At 41.0% G+C, this 15,694-nt stretch overlaps 1 protein-coding gene across 1 annotated transcript in view; it reads left to right on the forward strand.

Moving 5' to 3' along the window:
- The window catches only part of LOC124145759 (EF-hand calcium-binding domain-containing protein 5-like), a 35,917-nt gene extending 23,083 nt beyond the window's left edge, over positions 1 to 12,834 (forward strand). The window contains exons 15-21 of the mRNA XM_046515663.2: positions 741 to 834; positions 1,502 to 1,636; positions 2,273 to 2,526; positions 7,402 to 7,652; positions 8,783 to 9,009; positions 11,117 to 11,213; positions 11,659 to 12,834. Of these exons, the coding sequence (XP_046371619.2) occupies positions 741 to 834; positions 1,502 to 1,636; positions 2,273 to 2,526; positions 7,402 to 7,652; positions 8,783 to 9,009; positions 11,117 to 11,213; positions 11,659 to 11,822 (1,222 nt within the window). The 3' untranslated portion in view covers positions 11,823 to 12,834. The remainder of the gene's footprint in view (positions 1 to 740; positions 835 to 1,501; positions 1,637 to 2,272; positions 2,527 to 7,401; positions 7,653 to 8,782; positions 9,010 to 11,116; positions 11,214 to 11,658) is intronic.
- The last annotated feature ends 2,860 nt before the right edge of the window (positions 12,835 to 15,694 follow it).

Here is a 15,694-nt window from a genome sequence, read left to right on the forward strand (position 1 = left end):
TGTTGTTTTCACTCAGTCCTGATATGTTGTTGACAGACAGTTGTTGTTTTCACTCAATCCTAATATGTTGTTGATAGAGAGCCGTTGTTTTCACTCAATTCTAATATGTTGTTGACAGAGAGTTGTTGTTTTCACTCAGTCCTGATATGTTGTTGACAGAGTTGTTGTTTTCACTCAATTCTAATATGTTGTTGACAGAGAGTTGTTGTTTTCACTCAGTCCTAATATGTTGTTGACAGACAGTTGTTGTTTTCACTCAATTCTAATATGATGTTGACAGAGTTGTTGTTTTCACTCAATTCTAATATGTTGTTGATAGAGAGTTGTTGTTTTCACTCAATCCTAATATGTTGACAGAGTTGTTGTTTTCACTCAATCCTAATATGTTGTTGATAGAGAGCCGTTGTTTTCACTCAATTCTAATATGTTGTTGACAGAGAGTTGTTGTTTTCACTCAATTCTAACATGTTGTTGACAGAGAGCTGTTGATTTCACTCAATCCTAATATGTGGTTGACAGAGAGTTGTTGTTTTGACTTAGTCCTGATATGTTGTTGACAGAGTTGTTGTTTTCACTCAATCCTAATATATTGTTGACAGAGAGTTGTTGTTTTCACTCAGTCCTGATATGTTGTTGACAGAGAGTTGTTGTTTTCACTCAATCCTAACATGTTCTTGACAGACAGTTGTTGTTTTCACTCAATCCAAATATGTTGTTGACAGAGAGTTGTTTGTTTCCAGTTTTGCTGCGGTTGAGTCTGGCAAGCCGATCCACGTCCCCCGTGTGGCCAACCATGGGAATATCCATTTCTGGAACACCCATCGGCACAGAGATGTGAGTGTGCCTTTATCAAATGTTTCTTTTTAATCTTTTGTCTGCTGAACATTGTGTTCATTTATTAGATTCATATGTCAATGTTGTGAACCTTTGTGGATTCTGGGTAAAAATACAGATCCCCAGCAACCCATGATTGTCGTAAGAGGCGACAAAATGGATCGAGTGGTCAGATTTGCTGACTTGGTTGATGCATGTCATCATATCCCAATTGCATAGATTAGTGCTCATGAGACCAGTGAAGATGTGGGATAGAATAGGTCTTCAGCAACCCATGCTTGTCTTAAGAGGCAACTAAAGGGATTGGGTGGTCAGGCTCACTGACTTGGCTGATGCATGTCATCATATCCCAATTGCGTGGATCGATGTTCATGACATCAATCACTGGATTGTCTGGTCCAGACTTGATTATTTGCTGAGCTCCATCATATAGCTGGAATATTGCTGAGTGCTGCATTAAACAACAAACAAACTAGAAGAAAAGTTCTTTCATGACTAAGGAAAATAAAGGCAGTTCCAACAATTCCATCGGTCCATTAACAAATAGAGCAAATATAGATAGATGAGTTTCAGGAAACAAGACAGGAGAGTTGGAATTATAAATATCTCTCACAAATGCTCCAAATTTGTATCCTGCAATTGAGTAAATGAATGTTTATGGTTTCAGGAAAGAGAGGGGTCGTTTATTGTGATTCCACTTAAGGACAGGCGGAAGCGTGTGTTTGGCGTCATGGGCGTTGACACACTCTCCGATCCTCACACAAAGGCCATTTTCATTACTCACGAGATTCAGTTCTTCCAGGTCAGTATATTTTAGACTGAAGTTTTGAATAAGTGTTCTTCCTTATCAGTGTATAGTTAGATGGAGCTTCCTGTAAGTGTCGTGTAAAATGTAGAATGATGAGTTTGTGTAATTCCAGTTGATTATGTTCTGTTGAACTTAGGTTCATGATAAATAAAGCATTAGATTTTCAACCCTGTCTGCTTAATAACCAAACAGACCGCCTCCGTGGTCTAGTGGTAGAGCGTCACACAGACACACACACACACACACACACACACACACACAGACACAGACACACACAGACACACACACAGACACACACACACACACACACACACACACACACACACACACACACACACACACACACACACACACACACACACACACACACACACACCAAAACAATCAGTTGTCTTTGGGTTCTTTACCGTGTTTTTCATTCATTAGTAACATTATTAATCTGGAAGTTGAAAGACATGCGTTTTATTCAGATGAGGACTTAAATGAATTGATTATTTTCTGTAAGTAGTTTACATGTAAATAGTACATGTATCACAATAGACGCAGGTTTTCTTTTGGAACCAACACACACTGAACAGTGTCATGTAGAGCTTTCTAAATTAAAGATTTCCACACTGCCTCACATTGCAGGGTGTGGCGAAGGCGTTCAGTGTTGCGTACCACCACGTGGACATGAGGAAGAAGCTGTTGCGCATCACGGAGAGCGCAGTGTCGTGGATCCAGCGCCGCAGCCCGCACGTGACGGAGGTGGTCTTCTACATGGTGGAGCCTGACGGGAAGGGCCAGGACTACGTGCTCCGTAAGATGATGATGACAGACAACCGTGGCAACCCTGTGCAGCCAGAGAACCCGGCCAGGCTGGAGAGGAAGGATAACCTGTTCAGGTGGGTCTCGTGAGTGAGGGATAACTTGTTCAGGTGGGTCTCGTGACTGATAACCTGTTCAGGTGGGTCTTGTAAGTGAGTGATAACCTGTTTAGATGGGTCTCGTGACTGATAACCTGTTTAGGTGGGTCTTGTAAGTGAGTGATAACCTGTTTAGGTGGGTCTTGTAAGTGAGTGATAACCTGTTTAGGTGGGTCTTGTAAGTGAGTGATAACCTGTTTAGGTGGGTCTTGTAAGTGAGTGATAACCTGTTTAGATGGGTCTCGTGACTGATAACCTGTTCAGGTGGGTCTTGTAAGTGAGTGATAACCTGTTCAGATGGGTCTCGTGACTGATAACCTGTTTAGATGGGTCTCGTGACTGATAACCTGTTCAGGTGGGTCTTGTAAGTGAGTGATAACCTGTTTAGGTGGGTCTCGTGACTGATAACCTGTTTAGGTGGGTCTTGTAAGTGAGTGATAACCTGTTTAGGTGGGTCTTGTAAGTGAGTGATAACCTGTTTAGGTGGGTCTCGTGACTGATAACCTGTTCAGGTGGGTCTTGTAAGTGAGTGATAACCTGTTTAGGTGGGTCTCGTGACTGATAACCTGTTTAGGTGGGTCTTGTAAGTGAGTGATAACCTGTTTAGGTGGGTCTTGTAAGTGAGTGATAACCTGTTTAGATGGGTCTCGTGACTGATAACCTGTTCAGGTGGGTCTTGTAAGTGAGTGATAACCTGTTTAGGTGGGTCTTGTAAGTGAGTGATAACCTGTTTAGATGGGTCTCGTGACTGATAACCTGTTCAGGTGGGTCTTGTAAGTGAGTGATAACCTGTTTAGGTGGGTCTTGTAAGTGAGTGATAACCTGTTTAGATGGGTCTCGTGACTGATAACCTGTTTAGGTGGGTCTTGTAAGTGAGTGATAACCTGTTTAGGTGGGTCTTGTAAGTGAGTGATAACCTGTTTAGATGGGTCTCGTGACTGATAACCTGTTTAGGTGGGTCTTGTAAGTGAGTGATAACCTGTTTAGGTGGGTCTTGTAAGTGAGTGATAACCTGTTTAGGTGGGTCTCGTGACTGATAACCTGTTCAGGTGGGTCTTGTAAGTGAGTGATAACCTGTTCAGATGGGTCTCGTGACTGATAACCTGTTTAGGTGGGTCTTGTAAGTGAGTGATAACCTGTTTAGGTGGGTCTTGTAAGTGAGTGATAACCTGTTTAGGTGGGTCTCGTGACTGATAACCTGTTCAGGTGGGTCTTGTAAGTGAGTGATAACCTGTTCAGATGGGTCTCGTGACTGATAACCTGTTTAGGTGGGTCTTGTAAGTGAGTGATAACCTGTTTAGGTGGGTCTTGTAAGTGAGTGATAACCTGTTTAGGTGGGTCTTGTAAGTGAGTGATAACCTGTTCAGGTGGGTCTTGTAAGTGAGTGATAACCTGTTTAGATGGGTCTTGTAAGTGAGTGATAACCTGTTTAGGTGGGTCTTGTAAGTGAGTGATAACCTGTTTAGGTGGGTCTTGTAAGTGAGTGATAACCTGTTCAGGTGGGTCTTGTAAGTGAGTGATAACCTGTTTAGGTGGGTCTTGTAAGTGAGTGATAACCTGTTTAGGTGGGTCTTGTAAGTGAGTGATAACCTGTTTAGGTGGGTCTTGTAAGTGAGTGATAACCTGTTTAGGTGGGTCTTGTAAGTGAGTGATAACCTGTTTAGGTGGGTCTTGTAAGTGAGTGATAACCTGTTCAGGTGGGTCTTGTAAGTGAGTGATAACCTGTTTAGGTGGGTCTCGTGACTGATAACCTGTTCAGGTGGGTCTTGTAAGTGAGTGATAACCTGTTCAGATGGGTCTCGTGACTGATAACCTGTTCAGGTGGGTCTTGTAAGTGAGTGATAACCTGTTTAGGTGGGTCTCGTGACTGATAACCTGTTCAGGTGGGTCTTGTAAGTGAGTGATAACCTGTTTAGGTGGGTCTTGTAAGTGAGTGATAACCTGTTTAGATGGGTCTCGTGACTGATAACCTGTTCAGGTGGGTCTTGTAAGTGAGTGATAACCTGTTTAGGTGGGTCTTGTAAGTGAGTGATAACCTGTTTAGGTGGGTCTCGTGACTGATAACCTGTTCAGGTGGGTCTTGTAAGTGAGTGATAACCTGTTTAGGTGGGTCTTGTAAGTGAGTGATAACCTGTTCAGATGGGTCTCGTGACTGATAACCTGTTTAGGTGGGTCTTGTAAGTGAGTGATAACCTGTTTAGGTGGGTCTTGTAAGTGAGTGATAACCTGTTTAGGTGGGTCTCGTGACTGATAACCTGTTCAGGTGGGTCTTGTAAGTGAGTGATAACCTGTTTAGGTGGGTCTTGTAAGTGAGTGATAACCTGTTCAGATGGGTCTCGTGACTGATAACCTGTTTAGGTGGGTCTTGTAAGTGAGTGATAACCTGTTTAGGTGGGTCTTGTAAGTGAGTGATAACCTGTTTAGGTGGGTCTTGTAAGTGAGTGATAACCTGTTTAGGTGGGTCTTGTAAGTGAGTGATAACCTGTTCAGGTGGGTCTTGTAAGTGAGTGATAACCTGTTTAGATGGGTCTCGTGACTGATAACCTGTTCAGGTGGGTCTTGTAAGTGAGTGATAACCTGTTTAGGTGGGTCTTGTAAGTGAGTGATAACCTGTTCAGGTGGGTCTTGTAAGTGAGTGATAACCTGTTTAGGTGGGTCTTGTAAGTGAGTGATAACCTGTTTAGGTGGGTCTTGTAAGTGAGTGATAACCTGTTTAGGTGGGTCTTGTAAGTGAGTGATAACCTGTTTAGGTGGGTCTTGTAAGTGAGTGATAACCTGTTTAGGTGGGTCTTGTAAGTGAGTGATAACCTGTTCAGGTGGGTCTTGTAAGTGAGTGATAACCTGTTTAGGTGGGTCTCGTGACTGATAACCTGTTCAGGTGGGTCTTGTAAGTGAGTGATAACCTGTTCAGATGGGTCTCGTGACTGATAACCTGTTCAGGTGGGTCTTGTAAGTGAGTGATAACCTGTTTAGGTGGGTCTCGTGACTGATAACCTGTTCAGGTGGGTCTTGTAAGTGAGTGATAACCTGTTTAGGTGGGTCTTGTAAGTGAGTGATAACCTGTTTAGATGGGTCTCGTGACTGATAACCTGTTCAGGTGGGTCTTGTAAGTGAGTGATAACCTGTTTAGATGGGTCTCGTGACTGATAACCTGTTTAGGTGGGTCTTGTAAGTGAGTGATAACCTGTTTAGATGGGTCTCGTGACTGATAACCTGTTCAGGTGGGTCTTGTAAGTGAGTGATAACCTGTTTAGGTGGGTCTTGTAAGTGAGTGATAACCTGTTTAGATGGGTCTCGTGACTGATAACCTGTTTAGGTGGGTCTTGTAAGTGAGTGATAACCTGTTTAGGTGGGTCTTGTAAGTGAGTGATAACCTGTTCAGGTGGGTCTTGTAAGTGACTGATAACCTGTTTAGGTGGGTCTTGTAAGTGAGTGATAACCTGTTTAGGTGGGTCTTGTAAGTGAGTGATAACCTGTTTAGGTGGGTCTTGTAAGTGAGTGATAACCTGTTCAGGTGGGTCTTGTAAGTGAGTGATAACCTGTTTAGGTGGGTCTTGTAAGTGACTGATAACCTGTTTAGGTGGGTCTCGTGACTGATAACCTGTTTAGGTGGGTCTTGTAAGTGAGTGATAACCTGTTTAGATGGGTCTCGTGACTGATAACCTGTTTAGGTGGGTCTTGTAAGTGAGTGATAACCTGTTTAGGTGGGTCTTGTAAGTGAGTGATAACCTGTTTAGGTGGGTCTTGTAAGTGAGTGATAACCTGTTTAGATGGGTCTCGTGACTGATAACCTGTTTAGGTGGGTCTTGTAAGTGAGTGATAACCTGTTTAGATGGGTCTCGTGACTGATAACCTGTTTAGGTGGGTCTTGTAAGTGAGTGATAACCTGTTTAGGTGGGTCTTGTAAGTGAGTGATAACCTGTTTAGATGGGTCTCGTGACTGATAACCTGTTTAGGTGGGTCTTGTAAGTGAGTGATAACCTGTTTAGGTGGGTCTTGTAAGTGAGTGATAACCTGTTTAGGTGGGTCTTGTAAGTGAGTGATAACCTGTTTAGGTGGGTCTCGTGACTGATAACCTGTTCAGGTGGGTCTCGTGACTGATAACCTGTTCAGGTGGGTCTTGTAAGTGAGTGATAACCTGTTTAGATGGGTCTCGTGACTGATAACCTGTTTAGGTGGGTCTTGTAAGTGACTGATAACCTGTTTAGGTGGGTCTTGTAAGTGAGTGATAACCTGTTCAGGTGGGTCTTGTAAGTGAGTGATAACCTGTTCAGATGGGTCTCGTGACTGATAACCTGTTTAGGTGGGTCTTGTAAGTGAGTGATAACCTGTTTAGGTGGGTCTCGTGACTGATAACCTGTTTAGGTGGGTCTCGTGACTGATAACCTGTTCAGGTGGGTCTTGTAAGTGAGTGATAACCTGTTTAGGTGGGTCTCGTGACTGATAACCTGTTTAGATGGGTCTTGTAAGTGACTGATAACCTGTTTAGGTGGGTCTTGTGAGTAAAAACCTATTTTGGTGGGTCTCGTTCGTGAGTGAGTGAGCGAGTTTGGAATATTTCTGAGTTCGACATTAAACAACAAACACACACACAAGTGGCTACCATGTGTACCTTGCCTGATTGTGTGTCAGTGTAACATGATGGCATGTATACACATACAAAGAACAACTTGTTGGTTGGGCTATGATTCCAGTTATTTACATCATAGCAGAAATATCTAGGGTAGACAACTCTGTAAAAGAAGACCATTCGTTTGTGTGGCCTAATTGTTCATTTTCAAGCAACTACAATTTATCAATATGGGTCCCAAAGTCGGAAGTCTAGAACTAAATAATCCTCTTGTCTACTTCCAGGGACTATCTGTTCAAGTCTGTGGACAACTCCGAGTCAGTGACAGCTGATGCTTATGGTGAGCGTCACCTGGCGTTCCCCCTCCGAGACGATCAGGGCCGAGCCGTAGCCATCATCGACATCAGTATCGGCACCATGAAGAAACTCCCTGCCCACGAGAACAAGGAGGCGCTGAGGATGCTGAGACTGCTGCAGATGGCCCACAAAGAGATTGCTTCTGAGTTTGCAGGCGAGGAGTCCATGAGGATTCTAGGTATGGCATCAACAGAATTATAGTTTTCTGGTTTGTCCTCAAATGGGAATACCCATATTTAAGCCCCGGACTTAATTACAGAAAATAGAACTTACTCATTTATTACATGTTATCAGAAATTAAGCCCAGGGCTCAATTTCAGAAGCTAACACTTTCTTGCCTTAATAGGGGACACCCTTTGCTGAAAAATTCAGAAACTGTTAAGTTGTTTTAACTAAGAAAATATAAAACATGAATTTTAACTTTGGACCGGACTTACTGTTGAATGCACATTAGGATTTGCCTCGCGGAGTGCATGGCCACATATTAACTTTTGAAAGGAGTAAGTTATTAATTTCAGGAAGATCACTCCCAAATAAATATCCAAATTTATGTCCATGGGCCTAAATACAGAATTATTTCCGTTTTTAGGCCCATGAGTGTAATTAGGTGTGGGCCTTAATACGAGAAGTCCCAGTATATTGCAAATCTCAGGTCATCCTCAGTATACTTATAAATAAAGAATCTCACCCTCATGTTGTTTGCTTGAGATAAACTCAAGTCGATAAAAGTTTATATTATATATTTAAAGTTATCTAAAACAAGATGAAGGGGAGATTCCATTTATCATCCAAAATCATTCTTTAGCTTGTAAACAGCTTCATTGGCAGAGATTAGTGATGTCATTTGATTTTGACATCATGGTATCTGATGGTGTCATCAGCAAAACATTTTTATGCAATTCATTGCAGCGCTAGGAGATATCACTTCATCTCATCCAAGCGTAACCTCATGTGGAAGCCTATTTGGATGATAAAACAAAATATCTGTACCTAAATTTCTGTTTGCAAAATTCTGGTTGATAAAAATATAGAGAGATGGGTATAAACATTCTTCTGCAGAATTTCTGCAAACAGTGGTTTAGTAATCTGATGTCTGTAGAATTTCTGCAAATAGTGGTTTAGTAATCTGATGTCTATAGAATTTCTACAAGTTGTGGTTTAGTAATCTAATGTCATAGTAAAAATACTATGTTTGTAAGAATTGACCTCCGGCCATAAACATTAATATACATGTAAACATCTTTTGGATGTCAATCGATTAATGTTGTAGAAAAGGAACCAATCTGATGGCCTGTTGCCTGTTTGTAGATGCTGAGAAGGATGACAATGCACGGATGGACATCATGTTTGATCGGCTGATGCTGATGGAGCTGAGGGACAACGTGACCAAGCTGGACACACAGGCGTACGCCGAGCTGAAGAGTTACAACGAGCCGCCGGCCATCATCCTGGATATTCTGAAGGCCACCATTGCAATATTCTACCTGGAGAAGGTGGAGACCGGGGAGTTTGATGACTGGACCAGAGTCAAGGGGGTAAATAGGCTTTTTGTAGTTTAAGGTTACATCGATTGCTACAATGAACGGTTACAATGTTTGACTGGTTACAATGTTTGACGTAGTCCATATGTGTACTCACTGACAAAAGAAACGCGAATACCATACACGTTGGTTAATATATGTGACCCACTATAAGCAAAGGGGCCTTATGGGTGCTAGGATACAATTGTGCTATGACGTGAAAAGACATTTGTCGTCAACTTACTTCAGTGAAGATCGCTATGTGTGATGTCATATATGACTGTTATAAATATGACTTTAAACTTGTGAATTGTATTTTTGTGTTCCAAAAATGCATTCGTCACCACTCGCCGCTTTCCATAACCTGCCAGAAGACTCATTCCCCTATCGATGAATGTTTTGTGCGAAAATACGACAAACCAATCAGAATGCACGTATGATTTCAAGTTCTTCATCAAAGAATCCCTCAGAAATACTTTTTGGTTTTACATATGTCTTGCATCTAAAAATATACCCAAGACACAGTTAAATGTGTTCAATAATACTGTATAATTCCGCATGTCCCAATGTGCTTTAAATTTCATCTGAAATATATATAATATATGGGGAAATATATGTGAACCGTTACGCAACGAGTTGACAATTGTTTTAGGTATGCCCGTTTGTGCAAAGACGGAACCTGATCGCAAAAATGGCCATGAGAGGGGCATGAGTCGCTATTATCCCCGAAGAACACGTGTTGGTCACAAATGCCAAATATGCTGTAGTTTTAAAATATATTGAAAAGCCAAAGTGTCATTTTTCAACCATTAAGGCCCCTTATCTTCATGGTTGGGCACATATTAAGAATTACTCACATGCAAGAGATATTAGATTGGTTCGATGCACAAAAGAACATACTGGTATGTTGTGTGAACTGATGCTCATGAACGCTTCATGTGTGACATGACCTGTGAAGATCCGGGGTAGAATAGGTCTCCAGCAATCCATGCTTGCCATAAAAGGCGACTATGCATGTCGTAAGAGTCAACTAATGGAATTGGGTGGTCAGGCTCACTGACTTGGTTGATGCATGTCATTGATCCAAATTGCGTGGATCGATGCTCATAATGTCAATCACTGGATTGTCTGGTCCATACTCAATTATTTACAGACCGCTGTCATATAGCTGGAATATTGCTGAGTGCGGCGTTAAACAACAAACAAACAAACAAAAATCATGTTTGACATCATAGATCCACGACTCGAGATGCACCATTTGTCTCTTGCAGGATTAGCGTGTAAAGTTTGGAAATCACTTGCAGCATATTGTGATAAGAATAAAGACATTGTGGTAAAGCTTTATTAAGTGGTACACATTGGAAACATCTCTCCTTAACGTACATACTTCTCTATATGTCTCTATGGTTTGTGTTTCTCTTGGCAGTGAGTATATTTGGGGGCATTGGTGGCCCAGTCGTCTAAGGCGCTGCAATTCGCTGTGCAGAGTTGCGTCCTTTGGTCACGCCAGAAACCTATGATTGTGGGTTCAAATCCCGGTTCGCCCCGATTATGTTTCTAGGTTTGTCAGCACCATACCCGTGCTCGTGGGTTTCACCGAAGTGGTAAACGTCTAAGACCTGCATCACCTCGGGCTTTCCTCCCACATTAAGCTGACACTCCGTGATATGCCTGGAATACTGTTAAAAGCGGCGTTTAACACAACGCACTCACTCACTGAGTATATTTGCTGATTACTCAAACGGGAATGTATTTTCTACCAAGTGTGCCACGGGGTACTCAAAAAGATGGCATTAGACCGAACTAGTACAAGCAGACCACATGCACAAATACGAGCGCACACATGCACACACTCATAATAAAGTATTGAAAATGGTAGTAGACAATGTAACCACCAGACCCTTTGTGTGATTGTGTCCAGGGTGCCGTTGTACAAAGCAATCTTAGCGCTAAGGTGATCGTAACTCCCATACCTTAACATGGACTTGCGACAGTCGTAGCGCTAAGTTCAACGACGCCCTGGAACACTATCGACATGGATTGATGCTCACACTATCGACCACTAGTTTGACAGGTCAAGGCTGTTTACACTGCAGTTTATAACTGTAACTGTACATTTCAGTTTATCAATGCTGACCTGAATCAGAAGATTGCCGACTTCGATCCCACTGCCCAGGAAGACCTCCTGCCTTCGGAGAAGTTCGAACATTATCTCAGAGGTATGTGAAAATTCTCCAAAGCACTTTATAACACACCTTTCCAGTTCTAAATCTTTAAGGGGAGACAAGGACCTTGCCCATAAAAAGTTTAATTAAATTAATAATTTATTACCCTTATTAATATTATAATGTGAAAGTGTCTGATATTAACACATGGCAGCAATACACCTCTGGGTTTCAGATCGGTTCATTTTCTGGGACATTGACTGATTGTCATCCAATAGATGTTTTTCACATGTGCTAGACATATAAAAAAATGAAAAGAAATGTTGATAAAATCATGGAAATATGTCCACCCAAAAGACTGGAATTGGGCACCACCAAAAAAATAATTTCTTTAGAGTTTTACAATGGCGTTACTGTTTTTAAGAGGACAGGCAGACTGTGATAAACAGACCTATTTTTCACTTTTTCGCCAACTGACAGTTTTCCTTGGATATTTCAGATGTGCCTCATGGTGAAGTTGCCAAGTATGGTTCGCTGCCGGCACAGCACTTGTACAACTGGGTGTTTGTCTGTCTGTCTCTCATCGAACATACGCGCAAGATGAGACAGAACAAGATGGAGAATGCAGTGCCTGCTGAGGCAGATTCCGCAGCTGAGGACTAGAAACTACTTTCCTTAACACTATCAGAGAAACTACTTTCCATAAAATTATCACAGAAATAACTTTTCACAATACTAATGCAGAAGCTACTTTCCATAACACTATCAGAGAAATTACTGTCCATAAAATTATCACAGAAATTGCTTTCCACAATACTAATGCAGAAGCTACTTTCCATAACACTATCAGAGAAATTACTGTCCATTAAACTATCACAGAAATTACATTCCATAAAATTATCACAGAAACTACTTCCCATAGCATTATCACAGAAACTACTTTCCATAGCATTATCAGAGAAATTACTTTCCATAATACTAATGCAGAAACTACTTTCCATAACATCATCAGAGAAACTACTTTCCATAACACTATCAGAGAAACTACTTTTCATAGCATTATCACAGTGAAATACACTGCTGTGCTAACCACAATCAACTTGTCATTGTACAATTGTTTGTTCCATTCTACAAGGTAACTGAACTGATTATTTGTTTGATATCATTTTTGTATCATTGTTGTTGCTCAGATCAAAAGTTCTAGAATTTAGAAGAAATAATCTGTTACATTTTTTACCATTATGTATAATTTTGTTTATTTTTCAATATTCAATATTCCTGCAGCTGGATCACATCAATAACTTCCAGGGACCAAAGCTTGCCTTCAGATCAGTTTGATCCATTGCCTTACCAAACTTTCCCTCATGCGAGTCTGCAATTAGCCAACTGCTGAAATGGATGAAATATTCCTGGAACAACCTATCCATATTTAGAAATTATTTTCATGTACTCGTATTTTTCAATTTTCTCATGTACTGAATGTATATTTGACATATATTTGCAGTATTAATTTAGTGGCTGTTGTGTACATTCCTTGCTGAGTATGTAACTGTGATATGTACATAAATCTACATGTAGGATGGCTGTTGTAAATATTGTGAACTTTATTATGAGAAGTATTATTATTATGTGTATTGTAGGTGTGTTTTAGTGGTAATAAATCATTCAATTTGAACAATGTCTTGTGTACTTTATGTTTGATGGCAATTTGAACCTCAAAAATAATTTCCATATTCATAAGAAATCTGTGCTAAAGACAGCGAGTCCCCGGATGGGTGATTGTGTTTGGCAGCGTGACTCCTGAGAGTGTCTAGGGCTTCGGCCCTGCCCATGTGGCGTCTCCTTGGTTATCGGCCGGGAACGCCAAATCTGATTTTCAGATAGTCCCAGGTGTTCCAAACTCATAAATTGAGAGATTCTGCTGTTGGTACCAGGAGTGCCAAATCGACAGAAAACCCGTGAGTGCAGTGGACCGTGAATGCGTACCGTTTAATGATATAAACAAGGTGAGGTGAAATGGGGTTTAACATCGCGTCCAAGATTATTGCACTTATATAGCGACGTGCATGCGCGTGTATGTGTGTGTGTGTGGCTGCTTGTACTAGTCCGGACTGATGCCGATTTATAGTGCTAGCACACTGAGATACCATGCCGCATTTTAACATGAATACCCCACTCAGACACAGTATACTGACTCCGAGACGACCAGTCCTTGTTTTAGCCCCATAATGCCGAGCGCCAGACAGGGTAACAACAAGTACCATCTTTTAACGTCTCTTGGTATGACGCGGATGGGGATCGAACCCAGGACCTTCCGCTCTCCGGGCGGACGCTCTACCTTAAGACCACGGAGGCGGTCGGATATAAACAAGGCATACATTAGTAGAAATACACTTTATGATATAAACAAGTTCAGAGTTATTGTCTGTTTACAGTCTACTCATAATGCGGATGTGTTTACAGATAAAGCGCTTATGAAGATAAAAACTATTAAAGATATGACACTGAATAATGCATGCTAAATAAATCTTATCTTCTACAATAATACCACATAACAAAAGTCGCAATACATATGTGTACCCGACTCACACAGGAGTCCGAAAGAGGGACAGGTCAGCCGAAATTGCGAAAGGCAGAAGGTGCCACTTAAAGAAAAAACAATAATACTACCAAAATGGCAAATGTGCAGACCCTGGAAGATCCGGGGTAGAATAGGTTTTCAGCAACCCATTCTTGCCATAAAAGACGACTATGCTTGTTGTAAGTGGCGACTAATGGGATCGGGTAGTCAGGCTCGCTGACTTGGTTGATGCATGTCATCGATCCCAATTGCGTGGATCGATGCTCATGATATCAATCACTCGATTATTTTACAGACCGCCGTCATATAGCTGGAATATTGCTGAGTGTGGCGTTAAACAAACAAAGCAAAAGCGCAAGTGAGAGTGACTTTAATGGAGCGTGAGAGGTGGACAGCAACTGTATAGGGGGTATAGATTTTGTCACAAAAGCATCAGAATGATGCTGTCGTCGGGTGTACCGCATACAAGGTTGAAGAAGTGGCCCACTCATCCTGCTGAACCATTTGAGATGGAAGTAGCACCATTCAATATGTAAATTTTAAACTTCTCATAAATTTAAACTTAAAATTAAACATAGACTTCCCAGAACCTCTTAACGGGGACTGATATGAATACGTACATTTTAAACAGTTTTCAACTTTAATGCATAAATAGGATAACGAAAAGGAGCGGAACTCCTTTGTTCTCGTTTTATTTGCCTGGTACCGGTAATGCCAAATCCCATGTCAGTTAACAGTATCTGAGTCCTTACTGGTCCCGGGAACGCCAAGAGGATTTTTTCCTCCTAAATATTAAATTTGGCACTCTCGGGCCGATGCTGTCTCCTTGGGCATGTGACTTCGTAATATGACTCACCCAGCCGTGTATGGGTACCTGGGAGGGTGAGATAGTAAAGTGACTGTTTACCTTTTAGTGCCTTACAGGAAGCTTTGGTTGTATACTCCCCAAGGAGCTGAGAATGAAAATTCCATTGACATTGACGCAGTTATTTGGTGCAGTAGTGAATTGTTTGTCTTGGAAACTTCTCTAAATACTTAAAATCCTACATGACTGTAACAAATTCCGCTAAGGGAATCACTACAGCACCTGATTCGATCGTGATCATGACGTGACGTAAAACAACAACCCAGACAGTTGAAAACTGCCAAATCAACAACAGAATCAAATATGGAATCTGATTTCAATCTTTGTTTATTTTGAAAAATAATCATTTGTTTGTATAACAAAGTTGGTCAGCCACAAACCTAGGTGCCCTCATTACAGACATAGAAGGCATGTTATACACAAAAGATCTAGAAATACAGGCAACAATACTATACAATAAGCCACAAGGCCAGTAGCACTTGAGCAGATGTCACCAGCTGTTAGGGTAATATTACATTATGTACAATCAGTTGTTGGGAAAACAGTATCACAAATGACATCACTAACAGGAGGAAACGACAGCTTGTTCATTTGATTATCACAAGAAATTATGACTACATGTCTACAAAGAAATAATGAGGTAAGTGGTATGACCGACTGTATTTGTTTGCTTTGACTGAACCTGTTAACCCTGAAATAATGGTATCACCACAATGCCATTTTCCTATCAGCAAATTATTACTGGAGCAAATTAAAAAGTCAGTTTCATAATGAGCTGTTTTATATATGTTAGACCAGATCACTTTTATTTCTTGTTTTATGAAATCTTGGTCATTATGACAAAAAGATGCAAGAACTTTAAAATTATGTGAATTTGGGGCTAATTTCTTGAAAAGAATGCTTGAAAAGTTTCATAAAAATGAAAAGAAATTCCAAAATCAAATTTCTAATAAAAAAAAAAGCAATTTTTTTTAATATTACAAAACATAAGATGCGTTCAGCAGTAAATGTAAAAAAATGGTGTGGCCTTATTGCAAATATCAGATTAGGCTGCATTAAAAAGAGAAAAATGTTTCTCGGGAACATTTT

This window comes from Haliotis rufescens, unplaced genomic scaffold, assembly GCF_023055435.1.
Source record: "Haliotis rufescens isolate VD_foot unplaced genomic scaffold, xgHalRufe1.0.p SCAF_21, whole genome shotgun sequence".
NCBI lineage: Eukaryota > Metazoa > Mollusca > Gastropoda > Lepetellida > Haliotidae > Haliotis > Haliotis rufescens.